Source organism: Cornus florida, unplaced genomic scaffold, assembly GCF_030987335.1.
Source record: "Cornus florida cultivar Cherokee Brave unplaced genomic scaffold, ASM3098733v1 CherokeeBrave_3.0.0_Hap2_Chr01, whole genome shotgun sequence".
Taxonomy (NCBI): Eukaryota; Viridiplantae; Streptophyta; class Magnoliopsida; order Cornales; family Cornaceae; genus Cornus; species Cornus florida.
Window position 1 is genome coordinate 74364051 of NW_026775571.1, and position 16923 is coordinate 74380973.

The 16923-nt window shown below is 35.1% G+C and overlaps 1 protein-coding gene across 1 annotated transcript; it reads right to left on the reverse strand.

Annotated features, from left to right (window-relative positions):
* Positions 1 to 8907: 8907 nt before the first annotated feature.
* LOC132301091 (calcium-dependent protein kinase 7-like) lies at positions 8908 to 13486 on the reverse strand. Its single transcript, XM_059798377.1, has 9 exons — positions 12769 to 13486; positions 11665 to 11788; positions 11396 to 11539; positions 11117 to 11269; positions 10927 to 11042; positions 10655 to 10822; positions 9712 to 9948; positions 9391 to 9586; positions 8908 to 9227 (listed from the first exon to the last, which is right to left on the reverse strand). The coding sequence occupies exons 1-8, from the start codon at positions 13375 to 13377 to the stop codon at positions 9404 to 9406; spliced, it is 1734 nt and encodes a 577-aa protein (XP_059654360.1). The 5' UTR covers positions 13378 to 13486; the 3' UTR covers positions 8908 to 9227; positions 9391 to 9403.
* Between the last annotated feature and the right edge of the window lie 3437 nt (positions 13487 to 16923).

A 16923-nucleotide genomic window follows, 5' to 3' on the forward strand; every position in this document is an offset into this window, starting at 1 on the left:
CCACTGCAAGCCTTGCTGTAATTAATGGAACCCCCAAATGCCTCATAGGAAGACTACCTTTGTTAAACCTCAGCTAGTTAGGAAAAAGTTGTTCATTGGGGTGATCCACACCAGCTAGGAAAATAATGTAAGAATTTAATGGTCTTATTATAATAATTAATCTTTATTTTATTTTAATTATTTTATTATCCATATTTAGGAGATGTAACGTTGTTTCATAACAGAGGGATGTGTTGGTTGATGGAACCAACATGTCTCCTCTTGGCAATGCTTAGAAACGGTCCCAACCCTCTATATATATACGTGAAGAAAATGTCTGAATCCATCGTTCAGTTTCACAGATAAAGGTAGAGGGTTGCAGAGTGTTTCTGTGTTGTGAAGTGTTTCTGTGTTGCAGAGTGTTTCTATAATAGTTGTTCTCAAACACAAACGGCTAAAGATGGCAGGTATGTTTCTAAACAATATTTATGCATTAGAACCATATATTTTAAATATCGTTAAATTTGCTTACATGTGGTATCAGAGCCAGACATGGACTCTGATGCATAAGTCTATTATTTATTCTATATGCGTGAAATTTTATGACTGTCTATGTTTTAGATGTGTACTAATATCTCACGTATGCATGTATTTATATACAAAGATCACAAGGACACATATATCTCACATATACAAAGATCACGTATGCATGTATTTATATACGTATGCATCTAGGCTTTGTCACAATATGAACCAGGTGACCTTTTCTATCTACAAGATCTGGGTCCTACAAAATATATGGTGTTAATTCATTTTCGTGTGCCATTCCATAGGATGGCAGGTTGTCTTGCATGTCCCCAAAATTTCTATTTAAAAAAAAAAAAAAAAAAAACAAAAAGATCATTCTTGCCCAGGTGAAATAAATATATATGTGACTAATTACAATAGTAGATGGCAGAAGGATCAGCCAATTACTTCGGCAGAGCGTCTTAGCCAAATCACACACACACACACACACACACACTGTGTACAGACTTTTTATATATATATATATATCACACACACACACTGTGTCACATATATATATATATATATATATATATATATATATAAGATAAGTATTAGGATTGAAACTTCAAATAGTGCCTATGATAGATGATTTAAATGATATCATTATTATATAAATGTATTGAAATTGGCATATTAAATATGATTATGTATATTGTCTCATGTTTAATATTAATGCATATTTATTTCATTTGGGGAAAATTGAATTATTATAAAAATCCTAAGCTCAAATGTTGATGAAATTAGATTGGGTGTTTGTCACCAAAGTGATACACTCATGATAAATTCAATAATATTTGAAGTTAGTGGCAAAATTATGATTTTTTGCTAAAGTTGAAGGATTGAATGGCATTTAGTAGAGACAAACAATAATTAAGCCCAAAGGTGAGTTATTGAGATTTGTTCAACTAAATGGATTGAGGTAATTACTGTAAATTATATAATTGATAATATAATATGCCCAAAGGTATATATGTGTTTAATATTATATTTTCTATGATTAATTAGCCTCAAAAGTGAAATTTGTTTCACTAGTGGGAGACTAACATTTAATAATATTGGCCTAAAGGAAATATTGTTAAATGTGAAATTGATCCCATTCGGAATCAATTATTTTGAGGCACTTACTTATTGATTCTGGAAAGTTTGATTGTTTTTCCCATCAATTAAACTATATAATTGTGGCCTTAATTATTTTGATGTTTTTATTTTATTCCATAACAGTTGGTTCATTACCGTGTGTGAAGGCCTTGATTGGGTCTAATTTCTCGGACTGGAAAGATGAAATAATTTTTAATTTGGGACTTGGGGATTTAGACTTAGCCATTAGGTCAGATGAACCACCTAAGCCTACAGACACTAGTGGTGCAGAGGTGAAAAAGGAATGGGATAAATGGGACAGGTCTAATAGACTTAGTCTAATGTATATTAAGAATAATATTCCTAAATATATTAGGGGTGCCATTCCTGATAAACCATTGACTAAGGATTACCTTAAGGCTCTAGAAGAACATTTTACTATTTCGACTAAGTCACTGGCTAGCACTCTTATGACCCAATTAGTAACTGCAAAATATGATGGTTTTAGTGGTGTGTGTGAGCATATCATGAAATGACTGATATTGCATGTCAATTGAAAAATCTGGATATAGAAGTTAGTGACTCTTTTCTAATCCACTTTATTATGACTTCTCTTCCTGCGCAATTCAATATTTAAAAAACTAGTTATAATGCGCAAAAAGATAAGTGAAAATTAACAGAACTAATTAGTATGTGTGCACAAGAGGAAGAGCGAACCCGACACAATAAGCCCGATATGGCACACATGGTGGATCAAAAAACAGTCAAGAAAAATAATAAGAAAATTGGGAAAAGGGGTATAAAGGTTAGTGATGTTGGACCCAGTCAGGCACATAAAGTGGGGAAAAAGAAAGTTCAATGCTTCTGGTGTCACAAGCGAGGCCATGTCAAAAAGGAATGCTTTAGTTACAAAAACTGGTTAGCAAAGAAAGGCAGCACCCATTGTCTAATGTGTTCAGAATCTAATTTAGCCATTGTTCCGCCAAATACTTGGTGGATTGATTCCGGGGCTACTATTCATATTTCTAATTCCTTGCAGGGATTCATAAGGAGCCGGAAAATCAATCCCAACCAAAGGACACTCACCATGGGTAATGGGGTAGAAGCACAAGTTAAAGCTGTGGGAGTTGTTCGTCTTGTCCTTAGTAGTGGTTTTGTATTAGAGTTAGAAGATGTTTTGTATGTTCCTTCAATGTCTAGAAATTTGATCTCTGTACCTAAACTTGATATGTTGAACTATGAATTTCGTTTTAGTTATCGTAATATCAGTATCTTTTATGATTCCAAATTTATTGGTTCTGGTTCATTAGTTGATAGTCTTTATCTTCTAAATCTTGACCCAATTTTTTCACAATCTCTTTTGTCTTTTAATGTGAGTACCAAACGTGGTCTTACCAATGATTCTTCTTCTATGTTATGGCATAGGCTTTTAGGTCATATCTCTAGAGAGAGATTAGAAAGATTGGTTAGAGAAGGTGTTCTGAACACATTAGATTTTTCAGACTATGTCATATGCATTAATTGTGCTAAAGGTAAGTTAACCAAGTCTAGACATAAGGGTGCTACTAGAAGTAATGGCCTCTTAGAGCTTATACACACAGACATATGTGGTCCTTTCATTCCTGCTACACTAAACGAGAAGAAATACTTTATTACATTTATTGATAATTATTCTCGTTATGGTTATATGTACTTGATTGGTGAGAAATTTGAGGCACTGGATATTTTTAAAATTTATAAGACAGAAGTCGAGCATCAGCTTGATAAGAAAATTAAAGTAGTACGATCTGATCGTGGTGGTGAATACTACGGAAGGCACGATCATACAGGTCGTAATCCAGGGCCATTTGCTAAGTATCTACAAGAGTGTGGTATAGTTGCATAGTACACCATGTTGGGTACCCCTGAGCAAAACGGTGTAGCTGAACGAAGGAATCGCACTTTTATGGATATAGTGCGAACTATGATGAGTAATTCATCTTTACCAGATTTTTTGTGGGGTGAAGCTCTTAGGACTGCTGCATATATCCTAAATCGAGTGCCGTCTAAGGCAGTTTCAAAGACTCCTTTTGAGTTGTGGATAGGAAGAAAACCCAGTTTAAATCACTTGCGTATCTGGGGATGTGCAGCAGAGGCTAAATTATACAACCCACATGAAAGGAAACTTGATCCCAGAACAGTCAGTTGTTATTTTGTAGGATATCCAGAAAGGTCAAAAGGTTATAGGTTTTATTGTCCATCACATAGTACCAAACTTATTGAGACCCTAAATGCTAGGTTCATTGAGGATGGTTATACCAGTGGGAGTATAGAGCCCAGGCATATGGTATTTGAGGAAAATCGAAATATAAATTTAGTTCCTCAGGATGACATAGTTGTCCCACTTGCTACCATGCAAGATGGTGATTTAAGTCATCAAGAGCCTGAAGAGCAAACACCTCGCATAGAAGAAATCTTAAATGAACCAATAGTTGACATGCCATTACGAAGATCAAGGAGAGAAAGGAAAAGTGCTATTCCAGATGACTATGAAGTTTATCTACAAGAGATTGAGTTCAACATCGGTAAAGAAGATGATCCACTATCATTTTCAGAAGCCAAAAGCAGCACTTTTACTCAACAATGGTCAGATGCAATGAAAGATGAGTTAGATTCTATGAAAAATAATCAAGTTTGGGATCTAGTTAACTTACCAGAGGGAGTCAGACCCATTGGCTGTAAATGGGTATTTAAAACTAAACGAGACTCAAAAGGTAAAGTTGAAAGATATAAAGCCCGACTTGTTGCTAAGGGTTTTACTCAACAAAAGGGTATCGACTATAAAGAAACTTTTTCTCCTGTTTCAAAGAAAGACTCTTTTAGAATCATAATGGCACTAGTAGCTCATTTTGATTTGGAGTTACATCAAATGGATGTAAAAACTGCATTCCTAAATGGTGATTTGCTCGAAGAAGTTTATATGGAACAACCCGAAGGTTATGAAATTGAGGGCAAAAAACATATGGTGTGCAAGTTAAAAAAATCTATTTATGGGTTAAAACAAGCATCAAGACAATGGTACATAAAATTTGATGAGATAATTACTTCATATGGGTTTAAAGAAAATATTATTGATGAGTGCATTTATATGAAAGTCAGTGGGAGTAAGTTCATTTTTCGAGTGTTGTATGTTGATGATATCTTACTTGCTAGTAGTGACATTGGCCTGTTACATGAAACCTTAACATTTTTTATCTCAAAGTTTTGAAATAAAAGATCTTGGTGAAGCCTCATTTGTCATTGGCATTGAGATTCATCGAGATAGATCTCGTGGGATTCTTGGATTGTCACAAAGAGCTTATATAGAAAAGGTTCTTAAAAGATTTGATATGCAACACTGTAAAAGTGGAATTGCCCCTATAGTAAAGGGTGATAAATTTAGTAAATTCCAGTGTCCGAGAAATGACCTAGAGCGGGAGCAAATGAAAAACATTCCCTATGCATCTGCAGTTGGGAGTTTGATGTATGCTCAGGTTTGCACACGGCCAGATATAACATTTGCTGTTGGTATGCTAGGCAGATACCAGAGTGATCCTGGCATGGATCATTGGAGAGCGGCAAAGAAAGTAATGAGGTACCTACAAAAGACAAAGAACCATTTGCTTATATATAGAAGGACCGACAGGCTTGAAGTGGTGGGTTATACAGACTCTGACTTTGCTGGTTGTCAGGATAGTATGAAATCCACTTCAGGATTTATCTTTATGATGGCTGGAGGAGCAATTTCATGGAAAAGTATTAAACAAACATTAACAGCTTCATCCACCATGGAGGCAGAGTTTATTGCATGTTATGAGGCCATTTGTCATGCATTATGGTTACCGAACTTCATTTCAAGACTTATGGTTATAGATTCTATTTCTAAACCATTGATGATTTTCTGTGACAATTCCGCTGCAGTTATGTATTCAAGGAACAACAAGAGTTCAGGAAAATCTAGACATATAGATATTAAATACCTTGTTGTAAAAGAGAGGATTCAGAACCAGCTTGTGTCTATCGAGCACATTGGTACACAACAAATGATTGCTGATCCCATGACTAAAGGGTTGTCACCTAAGCTATACGGTGAGCATGTTGCTCATATGGGTATTATTGATAGCTTCGATTTACTTAGTTAGTGGGAGGTTATTTTTGACTTAGTTGTAGACACATTTGTATTTGTGATCACATTTTCTTATATTATATTATCCTCATTTATTTAGTTTTCCATATTGGTGCACATGTGTATGGAAAATTATGAATGTCATTTATGAGACATGGTGTGTCCTTATTGAGACGCGGTAGGACCGAAGCATGGCATAATACTTTATTGTTTAGCACATGCGGTATTTATGTATAATCTTGAAGTTGAGTGTATTAATGTTTGTGACCATTGATGTCCTATATTATTAAATAATATAATGACGTCCTTGATCCAATATTGGTATACTTGTAAGGACTTCATGGAAGTTGTTTGGTACAATGATTCTCTAAATATAGATAATTTATTTAAAGTGTGCACACCAACATTATTTCAAAATATTTTTTCATAAAAAAAAAAAAATTAATTATGATTATAAGACCAAGTGGGAGAATGTAAGAATTTAATGGTCTTATTATAATAATAAATCTTTATTTTATTTTAATTATTTTACTATCCATATTTAGGAGATGTAACGTTGTATCATAACAGAGGGATGTGTTGGTTGATGGAACCAACATGTCTCCTCTTGGCAATGCTTAGAAACGGTCCCAACCCTCTATATATATACATGAATAAAAGGTCTGAATCCATCGTTCAGTTTTACAGATAAACGTAGAGGGTTGAAGAGTGTTTCTGTGTTGCAGAGTGTTTCTATAATAGTTGTTCTCAAACACAAACAGCTAAAGATGGCAGGTATGTCTCTAAACAATATTTATGCATTAGAACCATGTATTTTAAATATCGTTAAATTTGCTTACAAATAACGCTTTTGGATTGATAGATTGGTAGTCCAGAGAGAAGAAAAAAAAAGATCGAATGCATTTTTTAGGACTGTTAGGATTCAAGGTTGCCATAAGAGAGCAATAAAAGATCATTATTAAATGCTAAGTGTGTGATTGACCTTTTCTTACATTTCCTATGGAATTGAGAGATGGGCTATCAGAGATGAGGTTTTGAATATTGCTTGAAAAAATTTGCATGATAATCATGAAGAGGAAAGGTGAGAGTGGATCACCTTGCCTTAAACCTTTGACACCTTGAGAAAAGCAATGCAACTCTCCATGGTAGCTTCATTCTGTGGTGGGAATAAATCACTTCTTCTGCATGTTTGATCCCGACCTAGATATATAATATGCTACCATGGACCAATAGGCCTGTAGCTTAGCGGTATAAGGCTCCTACTTTCCAAAAGGAGGTTAGGGGTTCGAACCTCAGTGGAGGCAGTGTGTGTGAGTCCCAACTAAGAAAAAAAGAAAAAGAAAAAAGTATGCTACCATGGTAATGAGAGCATTCAACATACAAAATTGGTATGCATTCTTTTGTATTTTGTTAAGACTAGGTACAATGGATGACCCAAATGTGGTAAATGGTACAAGGGCGGACCCAGCTGTGCTCTGCAAGATCGTTTCGACATTAGGCAGTTCTTGTGTGTTAGCGATCTTTCTTTGTGCATGAATTATGCTTAATTTGGGGTCGACCTCTACCTTGAAACACTCTCTGTTATGCTCATTCCAAATATGGTAAATAGATGCTAAAATAGCCAATTTTCGAATGGAGTCGCTACAGTTTTTCTCTTTCCCATGGCGGGCTGCCCATGAGATTAAATTATCCCAGTTCACAGAACCAATGTAGAATCCACATTGTATTTGTTTAAATGCCCAAATGGGATTCAAGAATGGGTATTTGAAGAATAAATGGTCCACTGACTCAGAGAGCTAAAAGGTGTTGAGAATAGAGAGCCAAAAGGTGAACTTGTGCTTTGGAATATGGACATCGAATTCCATAACAGGTGAACCCAAGGAGCAGGTTCTGAATGTGGAGAAATGAATGGCCTGGTGTGCTTCAAAGTGAAAACACCAGATGGGGATGGAAGGAGGTCAGATAAGCATTGTTTGGGATTTCAAAACCTGAGATTTCTTGGTCATTGAATCTAGAGTAGAGTGGATTATTAGTTAACCATTTATCATCCCAAAAGGATTTGGTGGTTCCTAATCTTGAGAAGAGGCTTAGTTAGAGCTCTGAGTTACAGCAACTTTCTCCAATTCCAAGAGCAATATTTATGAGCGCATTTTATCTCCCAAACGCATCCACGAACTTTTGTGTATTGTTTGAGATAAGATGCCATAAATTGCTGATATGGGGTTTTTGAGGTATGGGCTTTAGGAGGTAGTTTGACACATCAAGATATGCTCTCTTATACTAGATGTTGTTCCTATGTCGTGCAAGCTCTATAGCCATTCTGTTATTTTTTGTTTTTATGTTTCCTCCCTATTATGGTCTGAAATTATTGAAGGTTCTTTACCATCAAAGGCAGTCCTCACTTATATCCTCTTTGGGAGAAGGGGTCAAGGATGCTTGGGGGTGCTAATTGATGTAAATTGCTGATATGGGGGTTTTGAATTATGGGATTTTTGGAGGTAGTTGACGATACACATGAATTACTTTCTCACATGCTTTCTACTTTTTTAAAGGTGTCCCGTGGTGGATTACCCAATTCAAAAAATCATAATTCCAACTACTTGGTATCAATTACATGGATTGGTTGCCTCCAGTCAGCTCTTTGTGGAATCACATCCTCAGTTAAATCCTGACAATCATCAGGACTTGAAGTTAGAAAATACGCAGTTCAATGGCAGCCCTAATCCTCGCTTGAAGATATGTGATTTTGGGTACTCAAAGGTATTTCCTGTTTTTCTCTTCCTTTTTCTCTTTGAGTATATGTTGGAGTTCGATATAAGTATTATTTTCCATCCGGTCCCACTTGTAACATTTCCCCCACCCAAACTCGCAACGCCCTCCGGACTCTTCCGGGTCGGACGCTTGGCGTGACACCGGATCAAAGATTTAGCCTGCCTCTGATACTAACTGTAATGGGTCAAATGTTTTACGATCCAACCCAAAAGCTAGAAATGTTGGGTGGGACTAATACTCAACCCATTTATACCTATTACATTTCCCATCAGAATCCAACGTGGGACAAGTTCCCACTTATAACTCTTAGCCACATCAATCATCATAAGGAAATGAAGACACGGAAATTACAATATGGACACAATTTTGTATTAAGGTACACAAGCAACTGCTCATAAATACATTGTCGTAAGAAAACAGAAGCAGCTGCTCACAATACATTGGTTGTACAAGTACATTACTTAAAACTCGTGACTACTTCCTAATCCCCCAAGAACAAATTTCTGTTCCTCAACCATCCGTTTTCCATACTCACCACCACCGCGAAGAGTTTCAGGATGTTGTTGACATATACTTCCATTTACTGCATGACTTACCAGACCACGATCAATACCTTCCCGATTGAAGTTCTCACGATTCAACAGAGGTTTCTCCAGATCTTCAGCCATGTTTCGGGCTTCAAAAGCTGGAATCAAGATAAAATTGAACGTTTCTCAGAAGTAGTAAGAAAGCATGTTTATAAATAATAGATGTCAACCGTGTCATATATGTAAAAAAAAAATAAAAATAAAAATAAAAATAAAAACTGAAAATCAGTGTCACAAATTTTAAGAAAAGAGAGAGATTACCTAAGAAGAAGATTTAAATTTTCAATGGTCCTGATTTGTACAATGGTCCTGATTTGTTCAATGGGCCTGATGTGTCCTTGAACAATCTGAGGCTAAGTGCATTTAGCCTTGCTCTAGAGTATTTGCGAGAAGCCATCCTCCAATCCATGCCGGTTGTCATCATGGCCTCAAACTCTTCATAACTGATCTGGCCATCCTGTAAATAAATACAACTCAAGAAAAGTATAATATATACATAGATACATATATATAGAGAGAGCTAGGAAAACAAAATGTCATCAAGACGGTATTAGTGTTGCTAAAATATTCTGTAAGGATTGCCTTATTTAAGTCAACAGCAAACATGATCTCCTCGACGACTTGATCACTGTCGATAACAAGGTTGTCATTCAACAAAGCTTCTCTAAGCTCTTCAAACTCAATGTACCCGCTCTCATTCTTGTCGAAGAATTGGAAAGCTTGACGGAGTTGCCCATCGTCGTCGCTCATCCTTCTCAGGTGCACAGCCATCGTAACAAACTCTTCACAACTTATGGTGCCATTTCCATCAACATCCGCCTTTGGACAAAAGAAAATATGTTCTCAGTACTGATGGTGGTGACAAAATCCAAAACTTAACAATCTTTGGAGTTTATGTAGTACTGAAAGGTAAAATAGTACAATTGGGCTGCTATTGATAGGAGCAGTCTGACAATTTCAAATTTCCAGATAAAAATTTTCCCGACTGAAATCATATGGGATTAAGGCAAGCATGATGATTGATAAAAGTGCAACCTTAAAGCTTATGATCATTTATCCAAGTCACGCAAGGTAATATCAACAGTGTCCTATTAGTCAACAACATAGATTGTTTCTACCAGAATGATGAAATATATGTGTGTGTCTGTGTGTATATAATGATTTTCTGATAACATGGTTGGTGATGAATATGATGATCAATGAGATAGAAAAACAGTTTTTTTTCCAGATAAAAAAACAGAAACCGAAAACTGCAGTGAGATGTTAAATTTAGCAAAAAGCTGCAAGGTAGCAACAATGCAGTCATGCATTGTTAGAACAATAGAGAATGGTCCTGAGTGAAAACATAATTTCAAGGTATTCTTTCTATTATCTGTTTAGGAATTGTTTTTATTTTTGAGTATTCGGAACACCATCATCAATCTATCCTGCATTATACGTGCATGTACACATGCAGAAGACAAACATAAAAACAATTCAAAAGAAGACCACGCGATTAGTAAGGTTCTGAATAAGATAAACTCACAGCATCCATTAACAACTTCACATCAGGATCAGAAACAGTTTGCCCAATCATCCTAAGGCCGTGTTTGAGCTCCACGAAATTCAAATTTCCATTTTTGTCAGTGTCCATCATATGGAATACATTTTCAATCTGATTTACTTGCTCATCTGGCAAGTTATATGCGACCACCTAAAATGAAGACAGGTAGAACAGATTACTATGGTTGAAATAACTTACACTCCAACAGAGACATTCTCGTACAGAACATCAATAGAAGGAATTCACAAACTCACTCTGAGGGCTGTCTTCTTGAACTTATTCATCAAGGAGAATTGCATAATTTTACATCTAACACCTTCTCCCAAAGGACACGAGGGGACTTTATCCGGGTTCTGTATCCATCGGTGTGCTTCAAACGACAAACAAGAGAATAGTTAGTTCATTTTTTTCTTGATACTTTCATATGCATAATAGAGTACCTACCAAGGACCTCTTCAACCGTCATTCGATTGTATGGATTTGGATCGAGCATACCCTTCACGAGATCCTTTGCATCTTCAGAAATTTTTGGCCAAGGATCCTTCTCAAAATTTATTTTGGATCGAATAATCGCATGTGCAATTCCTTCTTCAGATTCTGTGCTAGTTGGCGCCAAGGCCCAACGGTTAAAAAGAAAAAGAAAATTCACGAAAGGAAAAGCAACAGTGTTAGAGATAACAATTACATTCAATGGAAGTACTTGAATTGAGAAAGAGAATGTACCTGCCCAAAAAGGAGGAACTCCACACAGCAAGATGTAAAGAATAACACCTGCACTCCATATATCACATTCTGGTCCATAATCACGTCTGAGGACTTCGGGGGCCATGTAATAGGGGCTTCCAACTATGTCACCGAAACGCTGACCTAAAACCAGATTAGATAGATCACAGTTCAGCAACATAAATGTACTTTGCAAAAATCTGAAGGTCAAGTAGAAGCAGCTTATAAAAAGTCAGGTCTTAGTAGCCAATCCAGTCTCGAAGACATACCAGGCTCAAAGAATATGGAGAGGCCAAAATCGATTGCCTTTAGGGGAGCAGATTCTGTAACATTAGCAAATAAAAAGTTTTCGGGTTTTAGGTCCCGGTGTACTACTCCACGATTATGGCATACCTGCAACGTGTGTAAAATCATTTGACAAAAATTAACATGCTGAGGTAAGGCCATCACCAAAATTGAACGACAGTATGAACAAAAAATTACTTGTGAAATCTCTAAATTTGATAAAAAAATTCGACTGCCATTAGACATATGGTCTGAAGCAAGACCCTGAAAGTACTTAAAGCAGTAATTAAAGATAATATGTTTAAAGCAATTTCTCTTGATCTAGAGCTTCAAGAATGATGCTCAAATTTAATCTTTTTGACACTTGAAATCAAACTTTTTCTCAAGTTTTTGATGCCTTGACTAAGTGTTTCTGGGAAGTGACTACACATTAAACTCAACTTCTTTCATTCTGTGCAGTAGACATATAATTGTGACCTTTTTGCATTAAAGCTACTTAATATTTCACCAAATGAGCTGCTCTTTTCATCCTTTTTGAATGCTACAATAGATTTCACCAAAATGAGTTGCATTATTAATATGATTTTATTCATTCACAGACCATTTCCCCCCTGATTTACCAATTCTCACGAGCAAAGAATTCTCGGCTACTCAAAACGATCTGCTTATATTCGCTTTCTCTTCCATTGGTTTATGTCAAATCCATTGTTCATTGCCGTTGTCATCCTTTAATATTTAAATCCTTCAACAGGCCCCGTGTGGCATTCTTTTGGTCCAACACGTGTTCCAATTTTAATTATTAAAGTGATGGTGAGATTTGAACACAGAATCTTGCCTGCTTTAATTCCATGTTAACCACCATCAACTTAATCTATTCTCAAATTTAATCTCCAAATCCAAATTGAGGAAGAAGGCTCGACTTTTTTCAACAATTTGATTAATAAAATCTCAAAATCATGCTATATCAATTCAGAGATGGTTTTCAAATAACAATCACATATAGAAATAACAGAGGAATTAATGAAAAAAATACCCCAAAAAAAAGGGGGTGTTTTATGGGAGGAAGGAGAGAGAAACACAATCAATACCTGAACAACCTCGACAATCGTCCTGGCGACCATTGCAGCGGCTTGTTCGCTGTAATGCCCTCTTGCAATGATCCTATCGAACAATTCACCGCCCTCACAGAGCTCCATTACAAGATACACAGCCTCTCTGTCCTCATAAACCTCCTTGTACCTAACAATATTCGGGTGAGGCGGCAATTGCCTCATGATCTCCACCTCCCTCCTCACATCCTCCACCACAATATCACTCTTCAGCTTGCTCTTCGATATCTTCTTGCACGCTAGGGTTTCGCCGGTCTCCGTGTCCAAACACTGGTAGGTCACCCCGAATTCCCCCCTCCCCAATTCCTTCCCGAATTTGTACCTCTTGAAAATGTCATTCCCTGATGGATCTTTCAAGATTGTGATCGGTCTCGAGAACCGTGGAGTGATCGGACCCGAGAACTTGATGGGACCTGAGAATTTTGGGGTGATCAGACCCGAGTACCGTGGGGAGATCGGACCGGAGGACCGTGGGGTTCGGGATTTGGGACGCCGGTATGAGTCGGTGTCGGTGTCCGGTAAGGATTTGAAAACTTTGGATTTCTTCAGAGAAGTTACTCTGGCGTGCATAGAAACGCAACCACCCATGGGATCGATGAATTATATCTATTTCATGAACATCCCATGGGAAGAGAGAAGAATCCAAATCGAAAAATATATATATATATATATATGTTTGTATATATATGTGTGTGTGTGTGTGTGTGAAGAAAGAGAGAAAGAGAGAGAGGAGAGAGAGAGATGGGAATGCTAAGTTAGAGGAAGGGCTGTGGGAGGTTGTCTGGTAATAACGGAAGATCCTGAATTTGAAAAGTAGTTATATGGTGTTGATAACATGCGCGCCTTTTTTTGAGGAATGTTTGGACGCAGTGCTTATCTTTTCCACAGATTAGAACCTTCCACTTTTCTTTTCTTTTCCTTTTTGGATGAATGTTGTGTTATGATTTTTGGATTTGGAGTTAGATAAAATTAGTTCAAATTTTCTATTAAATTTATTTCAAAATCTAATTCAAAATTTTCTTAAAATAGGAAATTAAATATATAAAAAATCGCAGTGCACAAGTTGTACATACCCATTCCATCTTTCTAGACAATTCTTGAAAGTTAGACTCAATTATTGAAAATGTTACAATATCCGCTCCTCCAATGGATTTTGCAATATTTTCAATAATGTAGGATAACTTATAGAAAAATTGTATAGTGCTGTAAAGTTTAATCTTAATTTTGGGTACAATATTACTCATGTATATATCTTTTTATACATCAGTTACACACGAATACATTATTCTGTGTACAAAAAAAACGTACACTGTATAATATTAATTATGATCCGTACATAATTTTTTACATCACTTATAAGGCATATATGCTACAAGCATTTTTTATTCTCTCCCTTCTTCTTTTTTTTCCCCCAAAGTTTAACAAAACACATAAATGTAATAGTCTCTAATATGGTTCAAATCTAAGTCACATAAAGTGAGAATGGGAGTGTGAGAGCGGGAGAATTAAGTCATAAATTGTGAGAATTTGAACCAGAGTGCGCACGGAGCGTGAGAACGACACCTGTTAAGAAGAATTGTTTGACTTAGGATCAGACACATTATTTTTTTTTTGACACGTTTACCAAAAAAAAAAAAGTTATCTACATGTGCAAAATTTGTGTATATCATTTCTTTTTCATGAAAAGAAGAAGAAGAAGAAGCAAAGTTATTTGTTTGTGCTAACTTTTGTGAAGATAATCATATGCAATTACATACAGTGATAGGACATTTTGGACATTTCACATCAAAACACAAAAGAAAATCACACGTAAGTATATATGGGAAGTTGTTTTTGCACCTCGTGTAAAAGCTTTAGAATAATTACACTTACCTCTCTTATAAAGTTTTTAAATAACAAGAAATTTTTTTTTTTAATTATTATTATTTTTTATTTAATTTCAAATATAACACTGACCTTCTCTGTTAGGGTTAAATTTGACCCCATAGTGTTAAATCACTATTTTACTCATCGTATATTTTTTTAATGTAAAATATATGTTCCACAAGAGTTTTTAACTAAAAGCATTCTCAGGTATAAAGTATATATTAAGTATGACTTCAACAAAAACAAGAGTATAAGATTTTATGGCAAGGAAGGTTAGTGTTATTCAGAACTAAATTAGATGGGTGGTTAGTGATGTATTTGAAACTAAAGAGAATGTTCTTGTTATTCAGGCAATTTATAAGAGAGTTAAGTGTAATTTTCTTAAAGATTTTTTAAATTTTGTTGGGCAAGTCTTCAAAAATTTATTTTAAAGAAAAAACATCTTTTAATTTTATGTCCATGGAAAGATGACTCTAAAAGTCTGTGTATCAGAAGTTTGTGAAAAATACTATAGGAGGGGGTTGATCCAATTTTGTAATGGCACTGTGTTGCATGGCAATGAAAGGCCTCGGTAACAAGGGTGGATCTATGGGTATGTTTAGGTGGGCTCAAGTTCACTTCAAAATTTATTATTATTATTATAGGTAATTTTAATTTTTAGCCCAATTTAATTTTTAAATTTGTTTTTTATTACTAGTATTAGCCTACCCCATTAACAATATCTGAATTTGCTTTTTTTATTATTAGTATTAGTCTACCACATTAACAATTTTTGAATCTGCTCTTACATGTGAGTGAGTGATCGTAATTTTTCACTACACTACATCCTAACTCTCTTATAAAATCAATAAAAATAATAATATTATTATTATTATTATATTGTATCTTTATTAGGAGGAAAAATTTAAAATCATTCATTTCATATTAATCACAAGTTTCATATCAACCAAATCTATTGTAACGTTTTGTTCTTGATTTTTTATATCTAAATGGCATGTGGTAGGTTGTAGCCTTGTAAGGGTTTTTCATATGATCATATCAAATTTAGATATTAAGTGAAATTTTTTAGGCTACCTCAAAGAAATTGAAGTGATACAAAAATACGCTTTGAACAAGAAGTCTAACTTGATTTGTTTCCAATCAACTTCTTTATTTTTATTTTTTTGTAGTCCTTTTTACAGTATTATACCATTCTCTTACAATTTAGACATAAGCTCATTAATTTAGAGAGATAAAAATATAAAATACATTATTGTAAGTTCAAGTAGGGTACACATAACTATGATAACTTTTTTGAGAAAGTGAAAATTTTGATTTTATTTATCTATTTTTTGTCATGAAAAACTTATCAAAAAAAAGAAAAAGAAAAAATGCACAAAAGTGTAGATTTCGCTAATAGAAATTAGGACTGCAATTCGGGCTTGCATGGCACTCATCTCGGGCTAGGTCATCTCGAGCTAAACCTATATAGAAAGTCCGAGCCCGTACTGAACCCACCTCTGAAGAATTTGTGTAAAAAAATAAGTCAATTAATGCAACACCTATGGCATAAATCTGAAACCTTTTATTAAGTATAAATCCCAAACATACTACTAACTTGACTACCACCCTATTGTGACTCAAGTCTAATTATAAATTTATATAAAATTTTTGGGCTTCGGGTTTCATCTATATCAATCCAAACTCCCAATTGGGGCTCAAAATATATAGTTCAGGTCCAAACCGAAATTAGAAAAATATTACTTAAGCCCACAAAATTTTAAACTGAGTTCGGATAATTTCGAGTTGAACCTTGTCCGAATTGCAGTCCTAAGATAAATGCACACTAATAGGTCAATGCGTGTAGATTAAGTTTGAAAATATACATTAGCTTTTTTTTTTTCTTTCGGCACTTTGATGACTGGACTTTGAAAAAAGCTTTGGAGAGGGAATTAAACAGACTAATAGATAAAAACACAGTAGTTGGATTCAGAATTCTTGAATATCCGAGGTATATTCCATTGATAACTTTGGGAGGTACATACTACACAACCATACACGTTCGTTGCTAAATGAAGGCAATTAATTTGCTGCTTATAGAAACCGAAACCAAAACAATTAATTACACGCATGATAATATCCATTAAATAATATCGGTTAGATGCATCCGTTACATGAGGTGCAATTTTTATTTTTATTTTTATTTTTTAATGTTGAATACTCTCTTTATTTATATTTAATTTCTTTTCCATTTCAATTTGGTTGGGGACAAATAATCCCAACCAGATC